General features: G+C 51.4%; 3 protein-coding genes across 3 annotated transcripts; 1 reads left to right on the top strand and 2 right to left on the bottom strand.

Annotated features, from left to right (window-relative positions):
* Positions 1 to 2: 2 nt before the first annotated feature.
* Positions 3 to 13,397, bottom strand: SART3 (spliceosome associated factor 3, U4/U6 recycling protein). Its single transcript, XM_087942537.1, has 20 exons — positions 13,310 to 13,397; positions 12,613 to 12,922; positions 11,355 to 11,478; positions 10,009 to 10,110; positions 9,615 to 9,799; positions 9,022 to 9,127; positions 8,112 to 8,236; positions 7,545 to 7,700; positions 7,001 to 7,139; positions 6,585 to 6,692; positions 6,319 to 6,396; positions 6,165 to 6,223; positions 5,948 to 6,057; positions 5,251 to 5,363; positions 4,677 to 4,753; positions 3,820 to 3,982; positions 2,188 to 2,621; positions 1,696 to 1,848; positions 1,390 to 1,571; positions 3 to 1,062 (listed from the first exon to the last, which is right to left on the bottom strand). Exons 2-20 carry the CDS (start codon positions 12,814 to 12,816, stop codon positions 891 to 893), a joined length of 2,790 nt encoding a protein of 929 aa, XP_087798663.1. The 5' UTR covers positions 12,817 to 12,922; positions 13,310 to 13,397; the 3' UTR covers positions 3 to 890.
* Positions 13,398 to 13,456: 59 nt separating this feature from the next.
* Positions 13,457 to 15,990, top strand: ISCU (iron-sulfur cluster assembly enzyme). The gene is made up of 5 exons (XM_026685537.2): positions 13,457 to 13,580; positions 14,488 to 14,601; positions 14,709 to 14,819; positions 15,009 to 15,087; positions 15,211 to 15,990. Exons 1-5 carry the CDS (start codon positions 13,488 to 13,490, stop codon positions 15,306 to 15,308), a joined length of 495 nt encoding a protein of 164 aa, XP_026541322.1. The 5' UTR covers positions 13,457 to 13,487; the 3' UTR covers positions 15,309 to 15,990.
* Positions 15,991 to 18,538: 2,548 nt separating this feature from the next.
* Positions 18,539 to 25,238, bottom strand: TMEM119 (transmembrane protein 119). The gene is made up of 2 exons (XM_026685513.2): positions 25,017 to 25,238; positions 18,539 to 21,672 (listed from the first exon to the last, which is right to left on the bottom strand). Exons 1-2 carry the CDS (start codon positions 25,160 to 25,162, stop codon positions 20,727 to 20,729), a joined length of 1,092 nt encoding a protein of 363 aa, XP_026541298.2. The 5' UTR covers positions 25,163 to 25,238; the 3' UTR covers positions 18,539 to 20,726.
* Between the last annotated feature and the right edge of the window lie 2,747 nt (positions 25,239 to 27,985).

Below are 27,985 nucleotides of genomic sequence, written 5' to 3'. Positions count from 1 at the left end.
AGTCAACTTGCAAGAAGAATTTTAATGAAGGCTCACGCTTTATATTGTATGCAAATTTTTTCTTTAACAAAGAAAGAAACATTTCAAGCTAAACATCTCAAGAACCTAACTGGGCCTGGCTAGAGACCCTCACAGGAACCAGGCAAACGGAAACCTCCAAGCTTAGCAGTGGGTCCTTCCCTCAAGTGCCGGGTCAGCAAAAGCTCAAAAGTAGCCAGCGTGGGCTTGTCACTTCCACAAAGACGGGTGTGAGTTACGTACAGATATATATATATATATATATAAAAACAGACTCAACTTTGAGCAAACGGGCCGGTAGAAACGCCAACCCTTTGCCTCCCAATATGAAAATAGGCCATTATGGTGAAGTTTCTCGCATCTGCTATTTATACGCCTTTCTTACACGAGGAGGCGCTGGACTCGTTCCGGGGCCTTTTTTTGCGCACAACACAGGCAGCATCGCAAGGCTCCCCGACGTAGCTCAGCGCCTGCGGTGGGCTTTGTATAAACCAGATCGAGGCTCAATTCACATTAAACTCTTCATTTGGAGAACAGCTGAAAAAAACCCAACTATTTAAACATACTGTGCGCGTTCGGCCTCGAAAGTGAGCGCTCGCCACATAAACCCCCCAATATGAGGGAGCATTTAAAGCCATTTTCAACAAATTCCTCGCACCTGCAGCCCTAACTCAACAACTTGGCCCTACGGTACTTCAAAGGGGGGGAAATCGACCCTTCCCTCTTCAGGCGTTTGGCGGATACAAAAGTCCGAATTAGAACAGGAGGGGGAGCCATGATGGACTGCAGCGTCTGCTACGGGGAAAGACCAGCCAGTGACTTCCAGGGGGGCCTTGGCAGCCCCCCTGGCTTCGCTGGTCAAGGGCAGCGGCTCACTTATGCAGGAGCATCTTGGCGAAGTCCGCGTTGGTCATCTTCTTGGGCCATTCCCCAGACGGGGAGGGCTTGGCGGGCGGGTTCTGCAACGTGCCATTGTTTGCTGGGTTGTTTTGACGCTGCAAGGCGCGAGGGACCATCACCAGCTGGGTTCTCCGCTTGCGACGCCTGTGGAAGGAGCAGATCGAGGGCACTTACAAAAGGGGCGCAGAAGATTCGAAAGTCTCAGCACTGTTGGGGGAGGGAGCCCACCAGGCAGCAGCCAGAACCCCAATTTCTCGAAACGAGACTATCCACATAATTATCTTTTTTAAAAACCTAGCTGACGTTTGTAAGTAAGTATAAAAACACCTAAAATAAAAACTGATCTCCCAGCAACCCGAAAAGTTCCCAGGTGGAAACACCGCCAAGCGCTTAGGTTAAAGAAACGCCCTTCGCTTAAAACAAAGTCCAAGAAAGCCCCTTTTCGGCGTGTGCTGGGTTCCAAACACTCACCTGCGAGGAGCCTTCCGGGAACTCGGCATCTGGCTTTGGGGTTCCGGCTTCTCGGGAGATTTTCGGGACGGAGGGTTGCTGATGGCCGCGTGAATGACGTGGTCCTTAACGGTCAGCCCGTCCATGGTCAGGAGTGCCTGGGAGGCCTGCTCTTCGTTCTCAAACTCCACGTAGGCCAAGCCCTGGGAGGGAAAAAGACAGGCAGGCGATAGGCACACTGGGGGTCCTCCTGTCCCAGAGACAGCTCTCCAACCGGGCCCGCCCTGGGGGAGCAGGGCCGGGCAGTTCCTCCCCCAAAAAGCCCACCTTGGGTTTGCCAGCCCGGTTGGTGACCAGCCGGACATCCTTCACATTCCCGTGCCCTTTGCAGAGCTCCTCCAGGTCCTCTTTGGTGCACGAAAAGGGCAGGCCAGAGATGAACAGCTTGTGCAACTCAAGGTTGGTGCTGTACTTGAACACCTTCAGGAGGGAGAAGAACGCCAGGGAGGAAAACTCAAGCACGGGCCTGGTGTGTGGGTGTGTGTGTGTGTGCGCGCGCGCTCTCCCAGAGTTCCCCAGTCAGCAAAGCAAAGGGAGGCTTGCCCAGCTGATGTCTGGGGAATTCTGGGAGTTGAAGTCCACCAGTCTTGGAGTTGCCTCGCTTGGGGACCTCAGGCCCAAAGGGAAATCTCCCACCTCCGTTTCGTAGGTGCAAGGCTTCTGTGTCCTTCAGGAGCCGCTGCCTCTTCTGCAAGCGGACCGGCTGACCCTGCCTCCCCCAACTCCCACGGGCGACGGGGGGTGGGGGGTTGTTGTTACCTTGGAATCCGGATTCTTGCTTTTATCCACGTAGGGAGAGACAAACATCGGCCTGCCTCCCACTAAGGTCCGGTCCAGTTCGAAGGCCTGCAGAGCCGACCTCTCGTCCTTGAACTCCACGTAGGCGTAGCCGCGGAATGAGCCCTTGTTAGTGAAGATGGGGCGGACTTCGGCCACTTCCCCGCACTTGGCAAAAAGGCGTCGGAGTTTTTTCTCCGGCTTGCCCATGAGGTAGGGGAGGTTGCTGACGAAGACGGTGAAACCCTCCTTCTTGCTGTCGTGAAGCACTTTGGGGGCGTCCTTCTTTCCGAAAAGGCCCAGCTCAACCTCAAGCTCTATGTTCCTCTCCAGCTCCCGCGCGTCCTGTTCCTGCTGTTCTTCTTCAGTTATCCACCCCAAGTTCACGTCCCACTTCGGTTTCTTGAAGCCCTCTTCTGCTCAGGGGAAGAGGAAGGGGGTCAGAGGTCGCCAAGGACCACCACCACCCCGGGTGAGGGGAGGTGGTGGCGATGCCTCAGCTAGAAAGCTGACTGTCTGCGTTTGAGACCCAAGCGCAGTGCAACAGGCTGAGCTCCCGTTAACTTCCCCAGCCCCGAGCCCAGGGGGGTCCCCAACCTCGGCCACTTTTTAAGACTGGTGGACTTCAACTCCCAGAATTCCCCAGCCAGCCAGCCGTGTCTGTTTCTTTTTCTCCTCTTCCCCAAAGAGGAGAGATTGCAGAGGAAGGGATCACAAGAGAGCAAGCTAGCCTGGCTGGGGAAAGTCTGGGAGTTGAAGCCCACCAGTCTTAAAAGTGGCCACGGTTGGGGATCTCTGACCTAGCCGTTTGAAAGCAACCTATGCCAGCCAATGGGGAAGGAAGGAGGGAAGGAAAGAGCGTTCTGGGTGCCTTCGGCATAGGGTCACACCGGTTACGTGACCCCAGAAATGTCTTTGGACAACGCTGGCTCCCCCCCCAGCACCACCAGCTCCAAGTCGGACCCAGCACTTACCTTTAAAAGCTTTGTGGCCGCAGGGGAAGCACAAGCGAAGGACAGGCTTTCCTCCCCTGAGGGGCTCCCCCTCCCAGCCGCCGATCCACGAGCGTGAAAGCAGCCCTGAGAGGGGCTGTACTGGGGTACCCTCCTGGGGTACCCGTACCCAACCCTTTCCCAGGCATTTGAGGCATGGAGGGGGGCCTCTCTCCTGGCCAGGCTGCCTCTGTGCCCACTAAGCTGAACCCGGGCACTTGATCCGTTCTGGCACGACGGCTGAGACTTATAGACGGCTTTAAAGTGCTTTTCCAGCCCTCTCTAAGCGGTTTACAGAGTCAGCCTATTTGCCCCCAGCAATTTGGGTCCTCATTTTACCCACCCCGGAAGGAGGGAAGGCTGAGTCAACCTGGAGCCTGGTGGGATTTGAACTGCCAAATTGTAGGCAGCTGGCGGGCAGCGGAGGTAGCTTGCAGTTCTGCACTCTCCCCACTGCGTCACAGAGGCTCTGCCTTAGGCTCTTTGTGTTTTGCCAGAAGGCCAGTCAGACCAAGCTAGGATTCTCCCCTCCCCGCAATTCCAATGTTTCTTGTGGGGGTCAAGCACCAAACACCACCCCCACCCCCAGCAGAGCACAGGGCCAAAGCCAGGCTGGCACTACCGTCCTCCATCCATTCGCCATCGCGGTCTGCCTCCCGCTTGTTGCCGGCTCTGGGATACTGGGCCATTTGGAGGGCCTTCTTCTGGGCCTGGGCCTGGGCCTGCTTGCGCCGATTCGCTTTCTCTTCCTCCTGCTTGGCCAGGGCAGCCGCCTTCGCTGCCGCCTGAAAGGGCAAACGGCCTCGTGAGCAGAAGATCCACCCGGGGCCTTTTCATTCCCCCCTGCAAGACGTTCGCAGCCCCTTTCATGGCTGCAGCTTTGTGGGCAGGAAGTTGCAAGTGGCTCCATCGCTTGAGGCTTTTGGGGGGGTGGACTAGATGACCTACAAGGTCCCTTCCAACTCTGTTGAATTTACACCAAGACAAATTCCTTGTGTGTCCAATCACACTTGGCCAATAAAGATTCTATTCTATTCTATTCTATTCTATTCTAATTCTGTTCTATTCTAATATTTGTTCTAATTTTACTTCTATTCTAACATTCGTTCTGTTCTATTCTAATTCTACTCATCTGTAAATCGGCCGTCGAGCCAGGCGAGAGGGGGCCCGTTAGGAGGCAATGCCGGAAGGGAACGCGGGAGGCCCTTGGGGGGCCGTGCCGACCCTCCACAAGGGCAAGAGAATTAGGAGGGAAACCCCTCCCACCCCGAATCCCTCCAGAGGGGGCTGAAGGCTGCTCTTCTCATCCACCGCGCCGCCCGCCACTCTGAAGCAGCCAAGCACCTGCGTCCTGCTTCAGCTGCATCCCCGACTTTCTCCTGCTCGTCCCCAGAGGGGACTTTCCAAGGGCAGGTAAGACCCTCACCCCGAGGTCCCTCCACCCCACCTTTCCTCCTTCCAAGAGGAGGGTTTCCCCACCTTTGCTCTCTGCTCTTTCGCTCGGGCCAGCCGGGTTTCTGTCCTCTCAACCGCTGCATCCCAGTCTTCTAAAGTGCCTGCGAGAGGAGAGGAAAGGAGGACCCAACTCTTAGGGTTCTGGATGAACCTATTTTATTCTTTTCTTTTTATGGACCCTGAGAGCTTCGGCACCAGAGACAAATTCCTTGTGTGTCCAATCACACTTGGCCAAGAAAGAATTCTATTCTATATTGTATATTCTATATTCCATTCCGTTCCATTGTATATCCCATTCTATTCTTCTACTCTATTCTATATTCTATTCTTCTATACATTCTATTTTCTATTCTATTCTTAAATTTGTTCTATTCTATTCTATTCTTTCCTATTCTATTTCATTCCAATATTTCTATTCTATTCTATTCCACTCTATATTCTATTCTATTCTTCTACTCTATTCTATTCTACATTCTATTCTTCTATATATTCTATTTTCTATTCTATTTTCTATCCTATCCCAATTCCTATTCCATTCTATTCCCCCTTCTCAAAAGTTCCCAACCACCAACCGGAGCAGGAAGTGGGCGCTGCTCACCTTCGTTTCTCTCCAGTGTGAGCAGCATGTCACAGACCTGTTGTGGGTAGTCCTGGGTGAACTGCACGGCCCGGTACAAAGCCTTCCGGCAGTGGAGGGTATCCCCGTGTGCCCTGCAGCCAGAGAGGGGAGACCGAAGGGGGGCAGAGATGCCGTCACCAACAGCCAAGGAGACACAGCTGAGCCAAACCTTGGAAACCCCTCCCTCGCGCCCATGGAAAGGACCGCTGGGGAGGCCCTGGTGGGAAACAGCAGGTGTCCCCCCCCAAAAAACTCCTCCCTTCCAGCTGGGCCCAGGAAGCACAACCTGCATTCGTTTGGGAGTGAGCAATGGATCCTTTCTGGGCTGCCTGGTTGGGGACGGGAAGGATCAAGGCCTCCTCGTCAGCCCCCCACAATCTGTGACTAAGCTCTCATTTCCAGGCATCCCACGACCCATTGCAGCATGGTGGCTCCCGTGCTGGGTGGGAGGCCGGCAAAGCCCACACTTGAGACCACAGGGCTGCTGCGTGGCTGGGTGAGCTCCCGTCCTTTGCTCCTTGACGAGGACGTGAAAGGCGCCGCATCCGGGCTACGGCGATGTCACTGGCTCATCCGTTTGACCGGGAAGACTTAAGCGGAACCTCCGACCCAAACAGGACGGGCCTCCAAGCCCCCACTGCTGGCAACCCCGAAAGGAAGAGAGACTCCCTCTTACCGCTCCAGGTTGTAATACTCCAGCCACATGTTGGCATACTTTGAGTTCCCTTTGACCATGATCAAGTCCCAGAGTTCTCGTGCTTTCTGCATGTTGTTGCACAAGCGGGCCTAGAGGAGGGAGGCGGCCCCTGTTAATATAATCTGAAAATATCCCCCACCCAGCCCCCCCAGAGGTGAGAGAAGGAACCCAAACAAGAGAGGCGAGTTAAGGTCACCTCGATCCTGGCCCAGGCCTGCATGATAGTACAGGAAGGGTCTCCGCTCTCATTGAACCCTGCAGGCAAACAGAATTCAGCCATGGTTATTTCTGGTCGCAACGCTAACACCCGCAGCAGAAAAACAATGTTTCCTGAATAAAAGGCAACCCACGTTCTTCGACGTCCTGCTTTAAATAGTTGAGGGCGCGAGCGAAGGTGGAGCGAAGCTCTTCCAGCTCCTTACTCGAGTCTGAAAAACAGCAAGGAGAGAGCGCGGCCATTCAGAAGCCACCCCTGGAGCACTAGCTTTCTAGAAGCCAGGGGTGCTTTCTCCAATGGAGTAGGGGGGTGGGGGGGCAAAAATCCCCTCCTTGCTGGGATCTGGAAGCACGAAGCCAAACCCAGGGGCTGCCTGAGGGGGGTCGCGAACAGCATTACCTTGGGTAAAGTCCACCCGCCTCCGGTGGTAATCCAGGTACGCCTGCCAGATTTCCACGTAATCGGTGGCCTGAGCAAAACCGGGTTTCAAGGAATTTTCAAAGGTTTCTAACACATAGAAGAAGACATAAGGGTGGACACAGCTTCAACACCTGTGAGTTCTCAGCCTGAGCCAGGTGGGGCCCTCAGAGAAAGAGGGGCCCAGCCCACACCCTCCCTCCCTCCCTGGCACAGGGCCTGGGGAGGAGCAGGCAGAGATGCTCCGGGTTAAAGAAATAAAACCCGCCAACCCTCCAGCTTGAAGAAAAACCAGGTAAACAGGACGGGAGCGTTGTGTGGCCTCCGAGGCTGTGAAGCTCCCACCAGCCTCAGGAAGGAGAAGCCCTTCGTAGCCCTGGGGGTCCTCCTGATCCTACCTGAGATCACCTCGTGGTCCACCCGGTGCCTCTCCAAGGCCATCAGGTAGTGGCTCCAGAGCTTGACGGTCCAGGGGCAATTCCTGACAGCTCGCTCGTGAGCAGGAAGCACCAGGCTCCTCACCCTCAGCTGCCTGTCCTACAAAAGGAAGCACGTTTAAAGCTGGCTTAAAGCCAGGCTAACTGTGGTCCTACATAATGCACAAGGGGGGCGTTTGGTGCTGCAACACCTCACCTCACCGGATAGAAAGGATATCTGGGAGGGAGGGAGGGAGGGGGCTTCTGTTAAAAGTCCCAGAAGCCACAGGAAAGGCCAAAGGCCACATCGAGTGGACAGTGATCCCTCTGCAGAGTAGCAATATCAAATCATCAGTGATGAGGCATTTCTGCAGACCTGTTGCTCTGTGTCCCCCCAGAGATCCAAATTTCCTAAGGTTCTGAAGTTCTTTTAACAAGAATTGCTCTGGTTAACCCGGACAACCGACTAGACGCAGGAAAGCTCTTTCGCAGGAGGACGGGAGGCCTGCTGATGGGAGGCACTTGCCAAGTACTGAGTGTAGCGAGTCCAGAGGTCTGGCACGAGGCAGTTCTCATTCAGGGCACGCTCATAGATCAGCTGGATGCGAGCTGGGTCCCCGATCTTCATTTCAAAGTCGATGTAAGCTTCGTATTCGGCCAGCTTTGGGGCTTCAGCTATCAGCTGGAACAACAAGAGAGGAAGAAAGCGCTTTAGGGGAAGTGGAACAGGGGAAAGGACCCATTAGGAAGAAAAAAAGGTTGCATTGCATTGCTCAGCGTAAAACTCAATTTAAAAAAAAGGGGGGGGGGGAGAAAGGGGGACAATCCCAGAAAGTTCTGAAAAAGAAGACCAGTGAGATAAAACCTATTTGACACAGACTTAAAAGCAATTTTGTTCCTCCTTCCCTGATAATCTTGACAGTAACTTCCAGAGTCTTCCCACGGGGCCCTATAAAAAATACCTTTCGAAAGGAAGTTGGAAGCCCAGCCCAGGAACCGGGGAAAGACACCATCCTCTGGAAGGAAGCGCCTTCAAGGACGATCGGCCACACGGGCCCGGCGAAGCTGAGGGGTTGTGAGGGGAGCCACTTACCAGGGCGTCTTCGTAAGGCTTGTATTTCTCCAACTGCCTTAAAGCCCTTGTGTAGTTTTGCCGCACTGTGTGTGGGATCGGCTCGTCAGTCCAGAATTCGTACTCCATAAATGTTGATTCCATATCTCCAGAGAGGGAGGGAGACAAGCCCATGTCAGCCAGGAAGGGGAACACAGTCTCCCGATCCCTCACCTCGCCTTAAGCCCCACTACGGTTGCTTTGGCTTGGGGTGCCCTGTGCAAAACTCAGCCACCAATTCCTTCTGGAGCCGAGGAACAAGAAGCCGAAGGATTTTAGCTAAAAAAAAGACCTTAGCTAAATGGTTAGATAAAAGGTTTAAAAATAGGTCTAGCAAATGATGGAGATGTAATCAAAAAACAGTCACATTTTATCCTTGTGTGGTGGACTTGTGTTAGAACAAAAAATAATAATTTGGGCAAAAATACACAGTGACTAGAAAACGTAATAGGGAAACATGTCGATTTTAAACCTGAACTGTTTTCATTAGGGATGATATCAGAAAAAAATTGGTGAGAAAAGTATGTATTTTATATTACGTGTCTTAGCAGCGAGGATTATCTTTGCACACTATTGGAAAAATAAAGAAACACCGCAAGATGAAGATATTAGATTGTGCAGAAACGGACAGACTTAAATTGAAAATTAAACAGAAAGAAGGCACAGAACATGATCAAACATGCAGCTTATTTTACCAGTGTTTGGGGGGGGGGGGAAAGGGGTGGCGAGTAAGAATGGCATCTGTATTGCTAAGCAAATTAAAATACCCAGACAACACGATGTCGATTAAGTACTAAGAAATGTAATTAATAAAAAATTGTATCGAATTTTTTTTTTAAAAAAAGAAGCCGAAGGATTTGGGGTCGAGAGGCAAGCAATAAATGATCCTCACCCATCAAGGGAATCCCCAGCTGCCGACGATAGAGCGAGTGGATCTTCTGGAGTTGTGCCTTGATGTTCTGCTGCTGCTCAGGCGTTGCGACGCTGTCCAGTGCTGGCTGCCAGGGGTGGAACAAAGCACAGTTATCAGCCTTGGTCCTAAGCAGCAGAAGAGGAGCATGGATAATTAGCCGAAGAGGCCTCCCAATCCTGCCTTAGGGAGCGGCACTGCTGAGCGATGCCCAGGGACTGAGGTCTCATCCAAGCAAGCTCTGGGGGAGCAGTGGTTAAAGGGCAGTACTGCAGGCAAAACTCTGCCCACAGCCTGGAGTTCGATCCTTGACGGGGTCCAAGGTTGACTCAGCCTTCTATCCTCCCGAGGGTCGGTAAAATGAGGACCCGGACTGTTGGGGTTTGCAAACATGCAAATAATGCTTCAAGATGGTAAACCGCCCAGAGGGTGCTGGAGAACAGTGCATAAAAGCCTAAATGCTCCAATGCCACTGCTGTCTTTCCTCTGACTTCCTACCAAACACAAACGCTCTCTGGGAAACCATCACCTGGACTAACTCCACGCAACTCCAGTGCAGCATTGCCAGGGCTTACCTGCATTGTCGCCAAAATGGCGTTTTCAAATTCCCGGTAAGTCTCCCAAATGGCAGCTCCTTTGGTCACGTGGAGGCCAACCTCGATGATCGCCCGCTCTAGGATTGCGCGAACTCTCGCAATCCCTCCTTCCTGGCCGATGGCCCCCATGGAGTACTGGGCATACTCCAGCCAGATTTGAGGACCTAGAAAACAACCACAGCGGGGGGCAGAGAGGGGGTATCACTTCTGAGTGCTTTTGCGGAAGGAAGCTGAAGTTAACTCTGAATTTTTTTCATTTCCTCCAGCAGAGTAAGTCCTTTGGAGAACCTGTTGCCTTGAACCTATCTATTTTGGTGCTGTTTATCTCCGTTTGTTTGAGCATGAAAGAAGATCCACTTAAAAGTAAACTTACAGATGTAATCTTTCACGGCTCTCTCGAAAAGTTCGTAAATCTTTTCCCGATCAGTCTCTCTAGGCTTCCGAATCTCATCCTTCAGCCAGTCTAGCCACATCCCTGTGAACATGGGACAAAGCCAGAGAGGGTTAGGAAGCTACCACAGATTAACCTGGAAAAAGATATTGCTAAATAACATATTACTAAGCAGGGTCAAATATATATGTAATTTTAGTTAAAATTACCAGTGATTATTAATAGAATATAGGTATGTGTATGTTCTACTAAATTCAACAGGGTTTACGACTGAACAGATGTTCACACAGCTACGTTCTACTTACATCTCAAGAAACCAAAATCTTCTCTGAAACAAATTTAACCTAAATAATTCTCTAAAGTAAATGCTCTGGAGTTTTGTTTGGTTTCCATCATGATGGCGCCAAACATCTGGCAGCAATTAAGTGGTGCCACAAGTAAATCACTAGTAATTTTAACTAAAAGTACAGCAAAGCTGCCATTTTTAATGCAACCCAGAAAAAAAGAAGATAAAACAGGCGACGTAATTAAGAAACCTCAGCTTTCATTTAAAAGCCCCACAAAATGTTTGCCAGGAAAGCTTCTACTCTGTAGGGGTTGAGCCAATCTTGAATATTGCTCCCCGCTTCAAACTGCCAAATTTCTCCCCCCCCCCCCAATCTGGGGGAACAAGCCAAGGCCATGGCACAGGAACCACCTTCGTTTAAAAAACAGCAGCATGAGCACATTTAACAGGATCCACAGCAGTGCAAATCGCTGTACATTTTCACCTAGGGGTATGTATTCTCTGATGCTATCAGAACTATGTGACTCGTGTGAATGCAAGTCTAGAATGAATGAACAAGCCAGCTGTTTTTCTGCTAAAGTTTTCAATTCTACCTCACAGTTGGTGCAGACGGCGCCTGTCCAGTACAAAATGTGATTAAGTAAATGTAGTGCATATGCCCCCACCTCCAATACATCAGGATTGTATATCTCCCCTAAAGTATTCTTGGGGTTTTTGGAAGTAGGAATGCAAAGTCTGGTTATTTTCTACAGAATCACTAAGACAAACAGCAGTATTTTTAAAACTCTGCCACAACATCAAGGGAGAGAGGAAAGATAACCACTTAGCTGTTTATTCTTATTAAATGGTTCCGTTGAAAATGCATGTTAGACCCTTTCACTCTATATGCAAACGTTACCAGTAACAACTCTTTAACAATTTCATTTATGGAGGAAATTTTTTTGGGGTGATCACTCAATATCCGATTTCAATTTACATTTTATACAACGAAATGGGGTATATCAAGATTTGAATTTCTGCGAGGCCAAAAGACTTTGCCTACCTTCAGTGAGAGGGAAAATTTCGCTCATGTTCTGGCGGGCTACCGGAAGCGCGAAGTCGCTTTCATCACGCATTATTTTTATCAGAGCCAAATGAGAGTTGTAATCATAGGCATTTCTGTCCAGCTAAAAAAACATTGTCAAAACAGTAACTTTATTTACACGGTTCTACAGAAACCTAGCTAAAAGCTATTGATTAGTACCATCCTGGCAAATTTTACTTATGGAACAGGCACAAAGACCATGAGGGGTTTCCAATGCGGGACATGAATTATCCTGGGCCAGGCATAAATCTGCCACTGCTTGGGACCGTCTCTAGTCAAGGCGCTAAGGCAGATCACGGGGCACGGATTGCCCTAGGAATCCCTAATCCAGTGTTAGGCCAAGAAACGCCTGCAGCGGAGGGACTGTTTAGAGTGGAGCCAAGAGGGAAAGAAATCTGCGACTCTCAGCAGCATCTTAATCCCTTAGAATTCCAACTCGGTCTCTGCAAGGCGAAGAGGGATCAACTCAACATTCGCACCAACTACTGCAGGACGTAAGGACTAGCAAACAGGTCCGGCCTAGGGAGCATCCTCAGAGGAGGCAAAACCCGTGGTCGGCGCTGTGCCGTTATCGGTGCAAGGGACAGGCAGTCCTTGACTTGCAACCGCTTGTTTAGTGGCCGATCAAAAATTACTGCAGCACTGGGGGGAACGACGACTCAGGAGGCGTTTTTGTACTTACAACCTCTGCAGCTTCCTTCGGTCCAAACCGACCAAACTTCGTTCATGACGGGGGGGGTGTTAGGGGGGGCTGTCTTGGGATCCCCTTTTGCAACCTTCCAACAAGCAAAGCTGACTGGGAAAGCCCGGATTCACTTATTGACGGTGTTATTACCTTAACAACTATGGTGAACTTACTAATTTGTTACTGACTTCACAGGAGAGGTTGCAAAGTGGGGCGACACTTAACAACTGTCTGACTTAGCAATGGAAATTCTGGGTCCCTCTGTGGTCGTAAATCGAGGACTACCCGTACTGGAAAAGCAGGGGGGTCCCTGCTCGACCCCCCCCTGCAATCCCCCCCCCAAAGCCGCCTTCCTTCGGAGGAGCCCCCCCAAGGCCTTGGGGCCCACAAAGGGGCTCCCGGCGCAGGGGCACAGCCTTCAGGGCCCCTCCCCAATTTCATGCTTTCCTATTTCCAAGGATTTTAAGGAGCCCCCCAAACCAGAAAGAGTTGTGGGCGTGGCCTGCCTGCCCGAAGCCCCGCCCCTCTCACCATCAACTGCAGGCGTACGATCTCGCCTTCCGGCTCCACAAAGCGGTGGCCGTCTTCGTCTTCGGCGGCGGCGGCGGCGGCGTTCAGGTCGTCGATGCCGCCCACCTCCTCCAGCAGCTCGATGGCTTCCGCGATGTCCTCCGCCTCAGAGCTGTCCTCGTCCGACATCGCGCCCGGGGGCCACCCTCGCCCCGCCCCCGCCATGACCTCGCGTCCAGGGCACGTTCGCGCGTGCGCCGAGACTCCGGGCTGCCCGCAGCGACGCCTGAACGGGGAAGAGCCCGCCAAGGAGAGGGCCGGACCCGCGAACCTTGAAAGAGACGGGGGTTTCGGCCTTAAGTGGGATCTTCCGCTCCAGGCCGAGATGGCGCGGGAAGAACCCCGGGAAGGGAAGGGGTCCCGCTCCAAACAGGCACTTGAGTTAGACGGCCGCGGGGAAGGGGCCTCAAGGGACGGTCGAACCGAGTCTGGCTGCCGCAAAGACTCCTGGGAGGAGCAAGCGCCCCCTCCCACCGTTCAGGAGGCGGGCAACTAATCCATGCGCCACGAGGAGGGGGCAGAATTAAAGTGAAATAAAACCGAAGTGAAATGATAACGGCCGGATTTTGTCGGGGGAGGTGGCAGCGTTTGCTTCCCTTAACGCGGAGGCTCGCCTACTCTTTCCCGCGGCCGCGCTCCACGACGGCGCCAGAAATACCTGCCAGGCAGCGAGCGGTTAACCTCCCTCCTCGAAGGCTAAGGGGAGTGTGACTTAGCGGCTCCGCGCCTTTTTGGCGCGACCTGATGGCGTCACGGGCGCGTCGCCCCGCCCCGCCCTCTATTGACACTGCGCGCGTCCCCCGCCGCGGCAGCGCAGAGCCTGCGAAAGGGACAAGATGGCGGCGCTGCGGGCGAGTGGCGTGAGGGCCGCGGTGCTCCTCAGGCCCGGCCTGGCCCGGCCTCCTCCGGCCGCCGGCTACCACGAGAAGGTGGGCTGGGCCTTGGGAGGGGAGGCGGGAGGCGAGTCCGGCGCCCCTCCCGAGGGACTACAACTCCCATCGCTCCTGATAGCGGGAGCCTCAGCCCCGCCCCTTTCGCGGCTGTCAAAGGAGAGGCTGAGAGGAGAAGCCGTCGAAGCGGAGACGCGCCTGTCCCGGGCAGGGAGGGAAGGAGGAGGAGGCCGGGCAGGGTGGCTCCTGTCTGCAGTGGGCGGAGGAGAAGGAAAGAAGGAGAGCCCGGGGGGCGGTGAGGTTTCCCTCTCCCTCCTCCGGCCTGTTTTTTCCCCCTCTTGTGGCGCCTCTCCCTGAAAACCAGCGAAGGATATATAAATTTATATCAGGATATATATTATATGTTTATGTATGTATGTATGTGTGTGTGTGTGTGTGTGTGTGTGTGTATATATATATATATATATATATATATATATATATATATATATATATATATATATATATATATATATATATATATATATATATATATATATATTGTGTGTGTGTATAAATACATACATACGTACGTACATACATACATACGCTACACACACACACACTGCCTATTCACCCACAGCGACTCAAGGCGGCTTACAGAATATAGCAAATATTTATGTGTTTAGCAAAACTCCAGTGCCCCAAGATTGGCTGGGCCTGATCCTGGGGGGAGAGAGAGGGGAGCCTAAGAGCCCCGATTGCCTGGAACCCAACTTTGGGTGGCTTCTCAGCGATCTGTGGGCGGAAAACCCTCCCGAGCCCCTCCAGCCCTGTCACCACCCCCAAACAAGCTGAAAGGGGGAAGGGAGGATTATTGTTGGGGGAGGCTTCTCTTGCCTCTCTCCTTCTATGAGGAGCCTTCTCTCTCGGCTGCTCAAGGGTTGTCTGGGTTTTGCCCTTTCAGGTCGTAGATCACTACGAGAATCCCAGAAACGTCGGTTCCCTGGACAAGAAGGCCAAAAACGTGGGAACTGGCCTGGTGGGGGCTCCGGCCTGTGGAGACGTCATGAAACTGCAAGTAAGCAAAGGCCCGGCTTTTCCCCAGGCAGCTCCGCCTGCCCAGCCTGTCCCCTTTCTGTTAGCCCTGCGCTGGCCGGTAATTGGGGTCTTTGTAACTGCCCTCAGGTCGAGGTGGATGAAAACGGGAAAATCATTGACGCCAGGTTTAAGACGTTTGGCTGTGGGTCAGCAATCGCTTCAAGTTCTTTGGCGACGGAGTGGGTGAAAGGCAAGACGGTACGTCCTGTCCATTTCAAACCCTTGGCCATATTTGATTAAGAGTCCCTTCTTTGAGGACATTTGTGAGCCTTCAGCCTTGGTGGGGCATATTCTCATGTAAAAGAAAGTGAGAACCTCTTTGTAAGCGAGACCCTTGGGAAAGAGCTGCCCAGGCCTTGCTAAACTGTCAACTTGGGTCAATTTCAGGTTGATGAAGCCTTGAAGATAAAAAACACGGATATTGCTAAAGAGCTTTGCCTGCCGCCAGTAAAACTGCACTGCTCAAGTGAGTAGGATTTTCACTGTTCATTGCGTTCCTGGAACCCTTTGTTTCCCCCACGGAAAACGAAGCAGCATCCCGTGTTTCCAAGCTCTGACGGTTTCTCTCTCTCTCTCTCCTTCTCCCCAGTGCTAGCGGAAGACGCCATCAAGGCCGCCTTGGCAGATTACAAGTTGAAGCAGGGGCCAAACCCTGCTGGACCTGAGAAGAGCACAGCCAGCATGTAGGGCTCCTTTGCACCTCAAGACCTGGGAGCCAGCTTCCCTTTATTCCGCTTGTAGCCTCAGCGCGATACCTTAGGAGCTTGATCCATCAACATTTTGGAGAGACGCACAACTCATACGCACAATGTTAAGACTGTACTAGAGCCAACAGGATAGACTGACTTTGCTGTAGCTTTTTGCTCTTGGCTTCTTTTCCTTTATCTGTGTGAAAGACCTTCTTCAGAGATTTGATTTATAGCCTTAAGAATGGCCACTGAAAGGGTGGGTGGGTGGGGGTGGGGATGTAAAGCTGCCTCTTGGTTACCAAGAAAAGTCCCAGGGCCACTTCAGGTACGATCCTTGAGTCCCCAGGGACAAGCAGTGATGTATGACATCCCAGGGTTCTCCCTCCAGGGGTAGATTTAGAGCAGTATGGAAGCTCTTCGGGCTTATGATGACATTTTTGGTCATTAATTTGGGGGGTAAAACAGCAGTGTAGTTTCATGTTGCTGGGTTCACATTCCCCTAACACAAGGGATAGACCTGATCAGTACAGTAAAGCTGTCTCTGTTTTGCTATTTCTAGATTGGAATTATAAAGAAAGGAATATATTTTTATTTCACCTGATTGTTAATGCACAAATTTCAGCTTTGTTTGCTGTTCAACCTGTACACATGCAGAGATAATACATGTTTGTTCCACAGAACGTTGAGTTCTTTTAATTTGCGTTTTCTTTACTTACATCCCACCTTTACTATTTTTATAAGGCAGAGAACATACCTAGTGCTCCTTCTTCCTTGTGTCTGTATAACAACAATCCGCTGGGCTGGGCTGGGCTGAGAGGGACTGACCCAAAGTCACCCGGCCAGCTTTCATGCCTAAGCGGGATTAGAATTCACCTCTCCTGCCTTCTAGCCTGGTGACTTAACCATGAGGCCACACTACGCATCTGCCAGCGAACAGTTGCTTGTTGGCTGGGGAATTCTGAGAGTTGAAATCCACGCATCTTCAAGCCACCAAGCTTGAGAAATATTGTACCAGGCCTGGAAACCACGTTTTTTTTTTTTATCAATCCTAGTGACATTGGAAATCTGGCACTTTCCCCCCTGTTGCCTGGCGATATCGGTCAGCTTGTGATCTGTTCATTCCCAAAATCTGGTAGATCTGGACTGTCTGACATAGACCGGAATACCAGCCTGAAAGAGGAGCAGAATATACACCTGTTTCTCAGCACATGCAAAATGGCAGCTTGACGGTTTTTTCAAAAAATACCAGCCTAATAGGAATAGGAGGCTGTGTTGAAGGCGCCAGAGGGGGCTCTCTTTAAGTTAGGGGGTCCATTGACACGTCCAGGCTGGCTGATCGGATGGGGGCAGCCCCAACGAGGCAGTTCCTCCCTTCTGCAAAGGCTACCCCAGCCAGCAAAACCTGCCTCCGCATTCTTCAGAGGCCAGGGAGAAGGGCAGGCTGACACACAGGCAGACAGGCAAAGGCTCTTCACCCCTCCTGTCTTTGAGTGCCAGCTGCCACCCTGTATTTGGGGTGATTTATCGGCGGCTCAGGTTTCCAACCAAAACAGTCCTCAGCTGCCGAAGCAGCATCGTCTGCCTGCCTGCCTGCCATTGATCCCAGCAACTGGATAATCCACTCTGAAGCCGTCCCGGTCAACGATAGGCCTCCCCATTCAAAGGCAAAAAGGAGATGCTTAAAAATAAACCACTTTGCAATATTTTGGATCTGAAGAGCCCCTTCTGTTGAAGAGAAGGCTCTGTCAAAAGGGCTGGATCGACCCGTTCTGGTCTTCCCATTTTCACCCAAGTTTTAGAATCAAAAGTTTTCCGTAGCAGAGGATTTTCTAGCCCCCCCCCCCCTTTTAAAAGCTCTCCAAGAAACAAAACTTAGAGAGTCACAGTATCGCTTTTCTCTTTTAAACCTTCCCCGATGCTCCCCAAATGCAATCTCTGCTCCCCTAAACTCTAATGCAATTTGTTCTGGTGGAACATCATGCCAGCTGGGACGACGTCCTGGTTTATGACAAAGTGCAAGGCCAGTTTAAACGCAGATGGATGGGAAGGGGCTTTTGGCAAAGGGCCACCACAGTGCAAGGGAGGGAGGCGGAAAAGCTTGGGCTGACGCTCTCCTTGAAGTCAGGCGGTCAGAAATGAGAGGAGTAGATGTTCTCTCCAACTCTCTCCGCCTGTCATAAATATTGGGCAGATTTCTCTAAATCCGGACCAGGCCGACCACAGACAACCCACAGCAACAGCTAAATTACAACCCTCCCTTTGTTCCAGGAGCGGCCCAAACCTTCAGTGCTCCAAGCAGCCATTCTCCTGAATTCGAGATCAGCATTTCACGTTTTCTTCGCGTGCTCTGCCGGGCCGAACAGCAGAAGTTTGAGCCAGGCTGTCTTTATCCCCCCACCAAGCCCTATCAAAAGGGGCAGGTGGTGGTGCCAGAGCCTGGTGAGAATCACCACTTCCCACCCACGCCAGGAAATAGGTCCCCTTTTATAAGTTCTCAGAGCCCCCCAGGGGAAGAAGCATTTAGGGAACGCACCATGTTAAGACCTGTACTAGAGCCAACAGGATAGACTGACTTTGCTGTAGCTTTTTGCTCTTGGTTTCTGTTCCTTTATCTGTGGGAAAGACCTTCTTCGGAGATTTGATCTGTAGCCTTTTTTTATTTCACCTGCTTGTTAATGCACAAATTTCAGCTTTGTTTGCTGTTCAACCTGTGCTCAGGGCTTTAAAAGAGTTGCAGGTTTTGTTCCTGAAACAGCCTGACCAAATGCTCCCGAGTTCGGCTGTTCGGTGCTCCAAGAAAGGGAGAGGGAGAGAAATAATCGGGGAGGATTGTTTTTGCTTTCACACACAACTCCTATCTCTCCTTTGCAGACACACGTCAGTGTTTTGTTGGCAACTGACCTTGCCGTGTGGTTGGTCGTTGCTTCTGCTTCTGAGAACTTTGCAAATGGCAAACGTTAAGGCTTTCTCTGGACCTTGACGTAGACCGGAGACAGGCTGCGCAAGCAGATCACGGACTGGGGGTTTTAAAGTAGGGCTGCGCTGGGAGTTGAGAGCATGCAGAGAAGGGAGAGATGCGCCCGATGGAAGGCAAGGCAGAAGCGGGGAGCCATCTCCACCCGGAGGCCCCTAGGATGCTCTTTCTTTCTGGCCCAAGAATGCCAGCCATTTCCTCTTTGAATCCCAGGAGAGAACCACCAGTCCTCATCCACACATCCACACAAGCCTGCTTCATCGTTTCTTTTTAATGGGACATACATCTATAACGGAGAAAAATACATTTGGACTCACTGTAGGCTTGAAGGGGGCCTCAGGCAAGGGAACATCACAGTCACGGCATTTTATTGAATTTGGGCCATTTGTTCTTTTAAATCATTGGCCATATCAACCAATTAAACCGTGCTGGCTGCGGAATTCTGGGGGCTGAAGTGCAAAACACCTTAAAGCTTGAGAAACACAGTTCCAGGTGTTTGGGCATCTAGTTTCTGCCACTCCTGGACTTTAGCCACCCATGGGCTGGGTTGGAACAGCTGGAAAGTGAAGTTGTCTATTTTGTGCTTTTATCAACACTCTGCCCTTCCTCGTGTTTTCAGGTTTAGGAAGCTGTAGAAGGAGATGCTGAGAAAGAAGTTCATCAGACCCTCTTCATGCTAACCCAGTTGGGGTTTAGCTTGTTGCAAAGTTCCAAATATTGTCTTTGACAGCCCCCCCCCTTAGAGTCTCTCATTCAGAAATGGCCCTGAAGTGTAGGACTGCAGAGACCCTGCCAGAGAGGGTCAACCTACTAAACCCTACCCCAGATAAGTCCTCAAAACTACAATAAATGTCTCTTGTCAGCTAAATTTATAGATGTTTTTACTAGGATTACAAGGATCATCCTGGGAGAGCCCAGTGGGAGGAAAAGTCATAAATATCAGCAGAACCTTTGCAAAGAGGCTGGGAAAAACCAAGGAGGAATTTTTGTTGCAAATAAGTTCTCCTGGCACCCAGCTTCTTCAAGGCTTGTCGCAAACCAGGTTAATCTCACTTGCTTCAGCTCTAAGACTTACTGAAATATTTTTCTAGTTGGCCTAGGAAGATTAGCACCTGGAAATCTGAAATCCAATGTTCCCCAGTCAAAATATAAAAACATTTTTAAAAATTGACCAAAAGTCTTCCCTCCACCCCATAGCTGAGTTTAAAAATGCCCAGAAAACATTTTCAGTGTGTTTAAATGCTGAAAAATATGAGGCCTCTGAAAATTAACCATTTTGACAAGTGAAAAAATTCAGGATTGAACATTGAACATTGTTGAGCTTCATTCACTCATGAAAGTCTTCAGTATCTTCCCCTCCACACAAAAGTTTGAATATTTGTAGACCGTTAAGAGGAACGATTATCAGAAACGTCATCAGATTCTCCCCAAGGTTGGTTGTCTTGAGCAATCAGATCTCCTAAAGCATCTGGAGAACTTACAGTTAAGGATTCTCAGAAACCAGATTTAAAAAAAAAAAAACTTGGACTGAGTGGTGGATCCTATATTGTTGTCATTGCTTGGCTGGAAATTGTACATAAAAATCTGATTTCAGGTTGACCGTTCTGAAACTAAATACCGCCATAAGTTCAACTTTCAGAGCTGATACTAAAAGTAAATGAATTAATCACTGATATAAAGGACAACTAAACAGAGTTGAACCAAGATTGCTTTAAAAGAAACACAGGTGTGAAATAACTTCAAGTTTGCCCAAAGAAGATCTCATCCGCATCGGAGAGAAGAAGAAGAAGAAGAAAAAGAGGTTTGGATGACTTCATGATTGATAGAAAGGTTGACCAATCATCTGTGCACACAACCTTGGTCCAGAATTAGGGACTGATATAGAGTTAGATGCTCACCCGAAGGGCCCACCTCAAACATTACGTAAGCATGTATGTATGTGCAGGTATGTTCTCCCTGAAAGTGGGAAAGTCCTGGAGGACGATACTGGGATGGTTCCTCCAGAAGAATCCTGGAACCCCGTTGAAGACGATGTGTCTTCAACGGGTCTCCTAAAATAAGCTCTACCGTACCTTCTCAGTGATACCTGGTTGAGTAGCGACATTATGACGCTGCGGCCACTCAACTTCCCCTCCCCCCAGGTGCGTTAAGCAACTCTCGTCACCTCCCTGGGCAGGTTGGCAGGGGACGATGGAAGCCGTGGTCTTCTGCAGCTGGAGGGCAGCAGACTTGGGCAAGTCTGCATAACTGGAGAAAGTCCATTAAAGCAAAACGGCAGGAATGCAGAACTTTCAGGTATTTCTCGGGAGGGTGGGAGGTGGCTAACTTGTCTCCTTTGCAGGTAAGGTAAAAGATCTGCTCCCTTCTATTTGATAAACAGATTCCTGTAGATTTCATATGGTCAGCTGTCCTCCCCCCCCAGTGATGGGAAGTGACCCCCATTCAGTTTTTGGATTCTTCTGTGGGGTCGAGAGTCAGTGGAGCGCTGGGCTCTTCCTTCTGCTCCTTCTCCCCTTCGGAGGCAGGCATGGCAGGTTCCTCGGTGGGTGGTGGGGCTTCCTTGGGCTCCTCAGGAGGAGATGGATGGGTCTCCACCACCAGCGATGGGACCTCTTCTTCTTTGGTCTCAGCATCCACCAAATTGTTTGGCGCTGATGTCTCTGGAGGCAGCTCAGCCTCAGTGGGTGGTTTTTCTCCTTCTTTTTCTTCTTCTTCTTCTTCTTTGGAGCTGCCCTCCTCCACGTCTTCCGCTTTCTGGGGCCCTTCCTCTTTTCCTTCCACGGGTGGGTCTTCCACGGGGCCACTTTTCCCATTCGCCACGACCCTGGTTGGAGACTTGAGGTTCTGGGCCGCAGCTAAGATGTCCGCCTGCAACTGCTTGGTGGAATCCACCGGCTCCTCTTGGCTGTCCTTGGACGTCTTCTCGGGGACTTCGCTGAAGGCCTTGGCTCCCCCAGCCTTGTCGCTCTGATCCACGTACTTCTTCTTCGGGAAAGACGAGGGGTAATAGGCGGAGGCCTTGTGCTTCTGCTGGGTGATGACGGCTGCACACACGATGGACAGGAAGATGAGGAGAAGAGAGCCCACCACCAGGATCAGGAGCATGTACGTCTGGAAGAAGTTCACAATGCCGTCCAGGAGGTTGAAGGAGTGCAACGTTCCGTTGACTGAATCGACCGCCAGGCTCCCTGAGGTGGGACTCGCACTCAGCGTCGCCCTGGCAGAAGTGGGGCCGGGGGAAGCCCCCTCGCTGTCCCCGCTCCCCTCGCTGTCTTCCAGGACCAGGTTCTGAATTGATCTGGAGGCACCAAAGGGCGACATCAAGAGAAGAAGCAGGCACAGGTCTTGCAGGGCCGCCATGGCAAGGCTCGGAGGATCACACCAACGTCTGGGGGGAAACAGAAAACACACAAGGACACACAAGGGATCCGTTATTCTTCAGAGCATCTGAATCAAAGAAACCTTTTTCTCCTTTCCACACCAAAAATAAATTCAGAGCTAAAACAAACCAGTCCGAAGAATTGCAATCATGCACGAAAATCAAATATTTGGGCCCCTCAGTCTATTCCCTGCCTTCCCCAACACCAAACGCCTATTTTGCATTGTTCTTGCGTAAAGTCTATGAGCCTCCAGCAACTGTAATAGCTCATCTTGTTTTGTTTTTTTTACTTCATTTCTAATGCTTTCTTTTGTTTGCAATTCTGATTTGTGAGGGTAATAAAAATATTCATTTATTCTAAAATCTGCAGTGATTGGAACAAAAACAAACCAACCCTGAAGCTTTAAGTCCTAGGCCAGAGGATGCAAAGCAAGGCTTCTCCATAGCGGCTCAGGGTCCTTGGTGGGGGAGTCTGCCTTGGTATTCAGGATGAGTCCCTGCAGAAGGCTACGGGCGAGCGTGAAGGGGTTTCCAAGCTTAAGACCCTCACTTTCTACCCCCAATTCCTGAATGGCAGCTAGATAGGGAGCCCTGGATCCCCTAGGTTGGTGGTCTGGCCGGGGCTAAGGTGCTTTCACAGGCGCAGAGATGCAGCCCAAAACTCCGATTCAGCGTTAGACGCGGCTGCATTAATTCACCTCTGTCCATTAATTTGGGGGTGTCTCTGCAGTGGGAGGGGGGCAATTAAGTTATTCAGAGCCCAGACTGACAGGAGAACAGCAATGCTCTTTGTCCGGAGAAGGAGACCGGAGAACTTCTGGCCTGCAAAGGACTTTTTCCGTTTGGGGAATCCAAACGGGCATCGCTCCGTGCCCAGAGTCGGTTTGCAGCCTCGGTCGCTCTCAGTCATTCCGGAGACAGTCGGTGGTGTTTAAGTCTCCTGATTTGGCCTGAGCAGAGCACAGCTGGCAGCGGGAGACATTCCTCAGCCTGGGGACTCTGGACGGAAAGGCTAGCCGGGCTGAGCGATGCGAGGCAGCTCAAGAACCCCGGAGCTGCTCTCCCGGGTGGCTGAAGTTTACTGTAGGCCCCCTTAACCTCTCCGGTAGATCTAAACAGAAAGAAAGTTCAAGAAATGTCTCCCCTCCTTCTCTCCCTCCCCCTCTCTTTCTCTCTCCCCTCTTTTTCCCTCTTTCCCTCCCTCTCTGTCTCTCTCCCTTCTTTCTCTTTCTCTCTTCCTCTGTCTGTCTCTTTCTCTCTGGTCTTAAATTGGAAACCCAGAAGAGGTTGGAAGTCCAGGGTCCTCAGGGAGAGGTGCAGGGATGTCCTTCTGCACGTGGCCAGGAGCTAACCCTTCCCTTGAGGCTTTGAGACCTTTTCTCTCCCAGATTCCAGATGTTTTGCTAAAAGCAGCCAAACTGAAAGCCAATCCTTTCTTGGCCAGCTGAGGGCAATACCTCCCCCCGCTTTGCCCAGCCTGGAGCCTTCCTGCAGCCCCCAGAGTGGGTGGTCTGGCCATCTGGTTGTCTGGGGGGCTGGAACAGCTGGAGGGTCCTGGACAGGCTGCCAGATGTGATCGGGCCCCCTTCTCTCACTTTCTAGCCCAGCTCCCCTAAAACTTCATCAGAGCAACGTTGGGGATTGTGGCGGATCAGAGGAGGCCCAGAGCACCTGGAGGGGGGGCTTCCCCAGGCCAGGCCCCCACCCCTGGAGCCCCCAGGGAGGTTTCCTCTGCGGTCCAGGGCCCAAATTTTCCCTGATCTCCCTCCTCTGAGTTTGATTGGATTTTCTTCATGAAGGATGCTGTGATCAAACACCCTTCACCTTCCAGTTGCCCCCTTTTCTTTCCTGCCTCTCTCCCCCTCCCAAAGGGTAGGGGGACACCTCGGTGCCCTGTGATCAGAGAGCCCCCTCTCTGGCTCCCCAAACTAGCCCTTGGCCCTGCCTGGCACCCCGAATCCACTGCGTCCCCAGGCTGAGAAGCTGCAGATTAATGGGGGGGGGGAATCTGCCTTGCGCCCCCCTCTCCTTTTAAGCATCTCCTCCTTCAATAGAGGCCAGCCAGATGTTTCTGAGCAGCTCCGACAACACCATTCCCATTTCTGGTGGTCACAGGTAGACTGCTGCTGAGGGTGAAGGCTCAGCTGTCTAAAACTTGATGTAAACAGCAAGCTTAAGATACCTCAATAAAAATTCGACATTTTTTATCCAGCATCTGGGAAGAAGTCCTCATTCCTGGGACTGCTTCCAACCCCTGTGGCTTTGCTCAGACTCCATAGTTCGTCAGCCTCCCTCCCTCCCTCCCTCCTTCCTTCCTTCCCCCAAAGCATAACATATTCTCTAAACCCACTTTAGCTTTCTGTAATATGAGAGCTCTCCAACTCTGCTTGGCAGGAACAAATTATCAAACGGCAATTAAATCAACAGTCCAGACTCCACTCGGGATCCCAGGCCCCCCACTTTAAGCCCCCTCCCAAAGAGCCAGCTGCAGAATCTGGACCACAATAGGGGATGTTTGAATCTACTTTATTTTGGGAAGGGGGGCTTTCTCCTGTACTTTCCTGCCCCCTGGGCTCCCCAGAACCACGTCCAGCTAATCTGTACTTGGGCTCACGGAATCCAGTCAAAAACACAAGAGAGAGAGAGAGAGAGAGAGAGAGAGAGAGAATTGAGGAATGCGTGATTTGAAAGGCAAATCCCTTCAAATTTACTTCTTGTGAATATTTTGAAGTCAGGCAAGTCAGAGGAAGGATGCAGCCACCCAAAAAAGCTACCCTCAGGGCTCTGGATAGAGGAGGGTTCTCTGTGGGGGAGAATGGGGGGGAATGGAGAGAGAAGAGAACTGGTTGAGATCAGCCCGAGAGGGCTTGGACCCCCTGACCTCCCCTCAAAAGCGAGCCTACCCCAACCCAAGTTTTGCAGCTTTGGGGAGGCAGGTGGGCGCCAAGAGAAGGCAGCCAAACGGCTGTGGGCATCGGAGGCAGCCGCCTTTGCGAGTATGCAAAAGTTTGCCGCTTTGTCTCCCCGTCGGTCTGCAGAGAGCCTCCTTTGGCCTCTGAAGTCTACCGGACAGCAGCATCCCTGGGCTACCCAACCTTCTCGCCTCTTCCCAGTGGCAACCCTCCAGATGCAAGGGGAGGAGGAGGAGGAGGGGAATTCTGCCGGCTCTTTCTGCACACCTGGAATGAAAACAGGGGCAGAGGCAGGCTCTTGCCCCCCCGGCGCCTGGCAGGCAGGGAGGGGTGGCAGGACCCCGCCTGAGTTCCCCATCGCCAGGGAGAGTGGCAGAGAGACCCCAACTGAGGGGAGCCAGCTGGGCCCCCAAGCAGGAGAAGCGCCTGGCATGGACTCACCCGGGGAGAAGGAGGTGGGAAGGCGGGCGGCTCCTCTCCCGGTTGGGGCGCCTGGTGCCTGGAGGGGCTCTGCTCGCCTCTGCTCTGCGCAGCGTCCTGGGCAGCTCTGAGCCGGGCCAGCTTGTTTGCATTAAATCTGGTTTCATGTGGGAATGGGAGGGTAGGAAGAGGGAAGGGCAGGACGGCCCCAAACAGCTCCCCTCTCCCTCCCCTTTTCTTCTGGAGGCTGAGCCCCCCTCCTCGCTGGGAGGGACCGTGCAAGGCACAAGGGGAAGGGGGGGAGATTCATGTCCTGCACATCTTCCCAAAGGCACAACTGCATCCCAGGAGTGGCCCACCGAAAATTTCTTTTTTCTTTTCTTTTCTTTTTTTCTTCTTTTCTTTTCTTTTCTTTTCTTTTCTTTTCTTTTCTTTTTTTTCTTTTCTTTTCTTTTCTTTTCTTTTCTTTTCTTTTCTTTCTTTCTTTCTTCTTTCTTTCTTTCTTTTCTTTCTTTTCTTTCTTTCTTTCTTTCCTTTTCTTTCCTTTTCTTTCCTTTCCTTTTCTTTCTTTTTTCTTTCTTTCCCTTTCCTTTCCCTTCCTTCTTCCTTCTTTCCTTCCTTCCTTTTCACAAGCCATCTAGGGGAAAAAGAAATGCTGGTTTGTTGTAACTTGGAACGTATTTCTGTCCGTCGGTTCATGGCTCCGCTTAGGCACTACTCCCTAACCACGGTTCAAACGTAAATGAAAACGTTGATGAAAAATTGATTTAAAGGCAGGAATGAGATGCAACGATAAGGCTCAAAGCAGCCACTTTCTAAGTCCACAGCAAGTTCTCTTGAATTCTTTGTCCCAGAAGAACAAGGGGACACCTGAGCACCTATCAGCGTTCCTTCTCTTTCTCAAACCGCCTGCCTGGTTTCCGCTTCTCCTTTCATCTCACTGAGGACAGATTGCTGGAGAAGACAAATTTTAGCTTTGTGCTAAGCTAGAGTGTGGTTTGGTTCTGGTTTAGCAGGTTGCAAAACATGACGGTGAATGGAGCCTGTTGCGGCTTAGTCCACAATCCCTGGGCAAATTGCATAATTTAATTCAATTAGATGCCAGCAGATGAAATGAGGGTGCTGTGTTTCTAGTCATTACAATGGAGGAATGTCAAATTATACAGCAAATCCCTCCTCTTCTTCGCCTCTTTCAGAGTCTGTAATGGGCAGTTGTGTTGCACACACACACACACACACGCACACACACATAGGTTTGTGATTAAGGCATCTCCAGAGAACCATAGTTTTATTCCAGCCAAGCCTGCCAATGAAACTTGAAACCCTCTTTTGCTCTGTGTTTCTTAAGGACCCCGGGAGAACTCAAGGAGGAGGCTAAGAGAAACAGGGGAAGGAAGAGTTAAGTTTTAAAAACCATTTTCCCTCTAAAATGCCTTATCAGGATCGTAAATACATTGCTGTCACATCCCGAGTTCTGGCTGGAGCGCGGGAAGAATTCCAAGACACGAAGTGTTTCCTGTGAGAAAGAAAAAACAAACAAAGCCAAGACTGGGAAAGTATTTGCAAAGGTTGCTGCTGCCTTTCGGTTTTCCTGGCTTTTTTCCTCCCAAAGAGGATGTGGCCATAGAGAAACTGCGGCTCCTTAAAGTTGCTGCAGAGAGAAGGCAGCTGAAGGCAGTGGATTCAGAGAAGGAGAATCTCAGATTGTGAGAATCAGGCGGAAGAAGGCACAGACTAACGGAACGTGGAGCCTGGCAGGACTTTAGGAGTGGCAGTCCAACATCACACCCTCCGTGGACCAGGCTCCAAAGATCCCCGGAGGGCCTGGGTGTGGGGGGGCAGCAGGAACAGGAGACACCACCCCGCCCGCCCTGGGACAAAAGGACTCGTGCCCAGCCTGGAAATGCCAGCAGGGTTGCAGAATATCGCATCCCAAACCTGGCAACATGGGGCATTATTATCCCGCTAGCATTCAGTGACTTCCCTGGAGGAAGCATGGTGGCTGGGGGATTCTGGGAGTTGAAGTCCAGGGAGCTTAAAGTCAGCTGGGGGATTCTGGGAGTTGAAGTCCAGGGAGCTTAAAGTTACCACGGTTGAGAAACGCTGAGATAAGTCTGTGCAGCGGCTTCTAGCATGCAGAGGTGGGCTGGCCAAGCAGCAGGCTGGATGGCTGGCCACCCCACCCAGGGGTACCTCCCAGGCTAAAACGATGCTGCCTGTGGCTTGTTGAGCCCCAGGGTCACCGTAGTCCTCTGCCACTCTCTAATTTAGCTCTGGCAGAGAGACCATCCTGGCTGCAACCCTATGGAGACGCTCAAGCGCAACCCTAACCGGCAATTTAGCTAAATTCTCTGGCCAGGCACTGCTTGTAATTTGGGCTGGTTTTTTTTTTTAAATTTCTCCTCTCCCTCCCTCTTTCTCTCTCTCTGGATCCCCACCCCACCCCCTTCCAGCTGAGTCAGCAGCTCCACACCCAGAGATCACCAACTGCTAACGGGCTGCAAGGACGGTCTTCGTTGCATAGAGTTTTGCGTGCCCAAAGGAAATTATTTGGCTCTAAAGAGTCTGCTGGCAGCATCGCCCCATGGCTTGCAAGGGCTGGAAGCCTCTGACTCACAAACTTTCCTTTAGCAACCATTGGACATCACAACGGCACTGAGAAAAGTGACTTGGGAGCAGTCCTCGCACTTACGACCACTGCAGCGTCCCCCCCCTCTGCCACATGATCGAACTGGGGGCGCTTGCAACCGGCCCCTGTTTGCGGCAGCTGCAGCCTCCGTCCCAGGGGGGGCCTTTGCAATCTTCTTCTCCACCTTGTCGGAAGAGTCATCTGGGGGGCCGACTGGAGCCAGGGCTGCGCAGGGATAAATAAAAAGGGGATCCAGACAGCCGCGAGGAAAGAAGAAATGCTTATTCCTAAAAGCAAAACCATTTGCAGCTGCAGAAAAGTGGGGGACAGCACCAGATTTTTATAGGGGGAGCTTGAAGTG

The sequence above is a fragment of the Notechis scutatus genome, chromosome 13 (genome assembly GCF_049901735.1).
Source record: "Notechis scutatus isolate UNSWTSFEM ecotype Mainland chromosome 13, rNotScu1.2, whole genome shotgun sequence".
In the NCBI taxonomy this organism is placed as follows: Eukaryota; Metazoa; Chordata; class Lepidosauria; order Squamata; family Elapidae; genus Notechis; species Notechis scutatus.
The sequence above is the reverse complement of the archived record's forward strand: the minus strand, read 5'-3'. Positions and strand labels throughout refer to the sequence as shown.

Bases quoted from the DNA above. Each gene is read 5' to 3' on its own strand.
- TMEM119 (XM_026685513.2), bottom strand. From the start codon at position 25,162: ATGAAACCAGATTTAATGCAAACAAGCTGGCCCGGCTCAGAGCTGCCC. The intron at 21,673-25,016 runs GTGAGTCCATGC...GTTTCCCCCCAG, and splicing joins TCCCACCTCCTTCTCCCCGG to ACGTTGGTGTGATCCTCCGA.
- SART3 (XM_087942537.1), bottom strand. From the start codon at position 12,816: ATGGCGGGGGCGGGGCGAGGGTGGCCCCCGGGCGCGATGTCGGACGAG. The intron at 10,111-11,354 runs GTAGGCAAAGTC...CCATGTTCACAG, and splicing joins AATTTTCCCTCTCACTGAAG to GGATGTGGCTAGACTGGCTG. The intron at 1,063-1,389 runs GTGAGTGTTTGG...CTCCTTCCACAG, and splicing joins TCCCGGAAGGCTCCTCGCAG to GCGTCGCAAGCGGAGAACCC.
- ISCU (XM_026685537.2), top strand. From the start codon at position 13,488: ATGGCGGCGCTGCGGGCGAGTGGCGTGAGGGCCGCGGTGCTCCTCAGG. The intron at 14,820-15,008 runs GTACGTCCTGTC...GGTCAATTTCAG, and splicing joins AGTGGGTGAAAGGCAAGACG to GTTGATGAAGCCTTGAAGAT. The intron at 15,088-15,210 runs GTGAGTAGGATT...CCTTCTCCCCAG, and splicing joins AGTAAAACTGCACTGCTCAA to TGCTAGCGGAAGACGCCATC.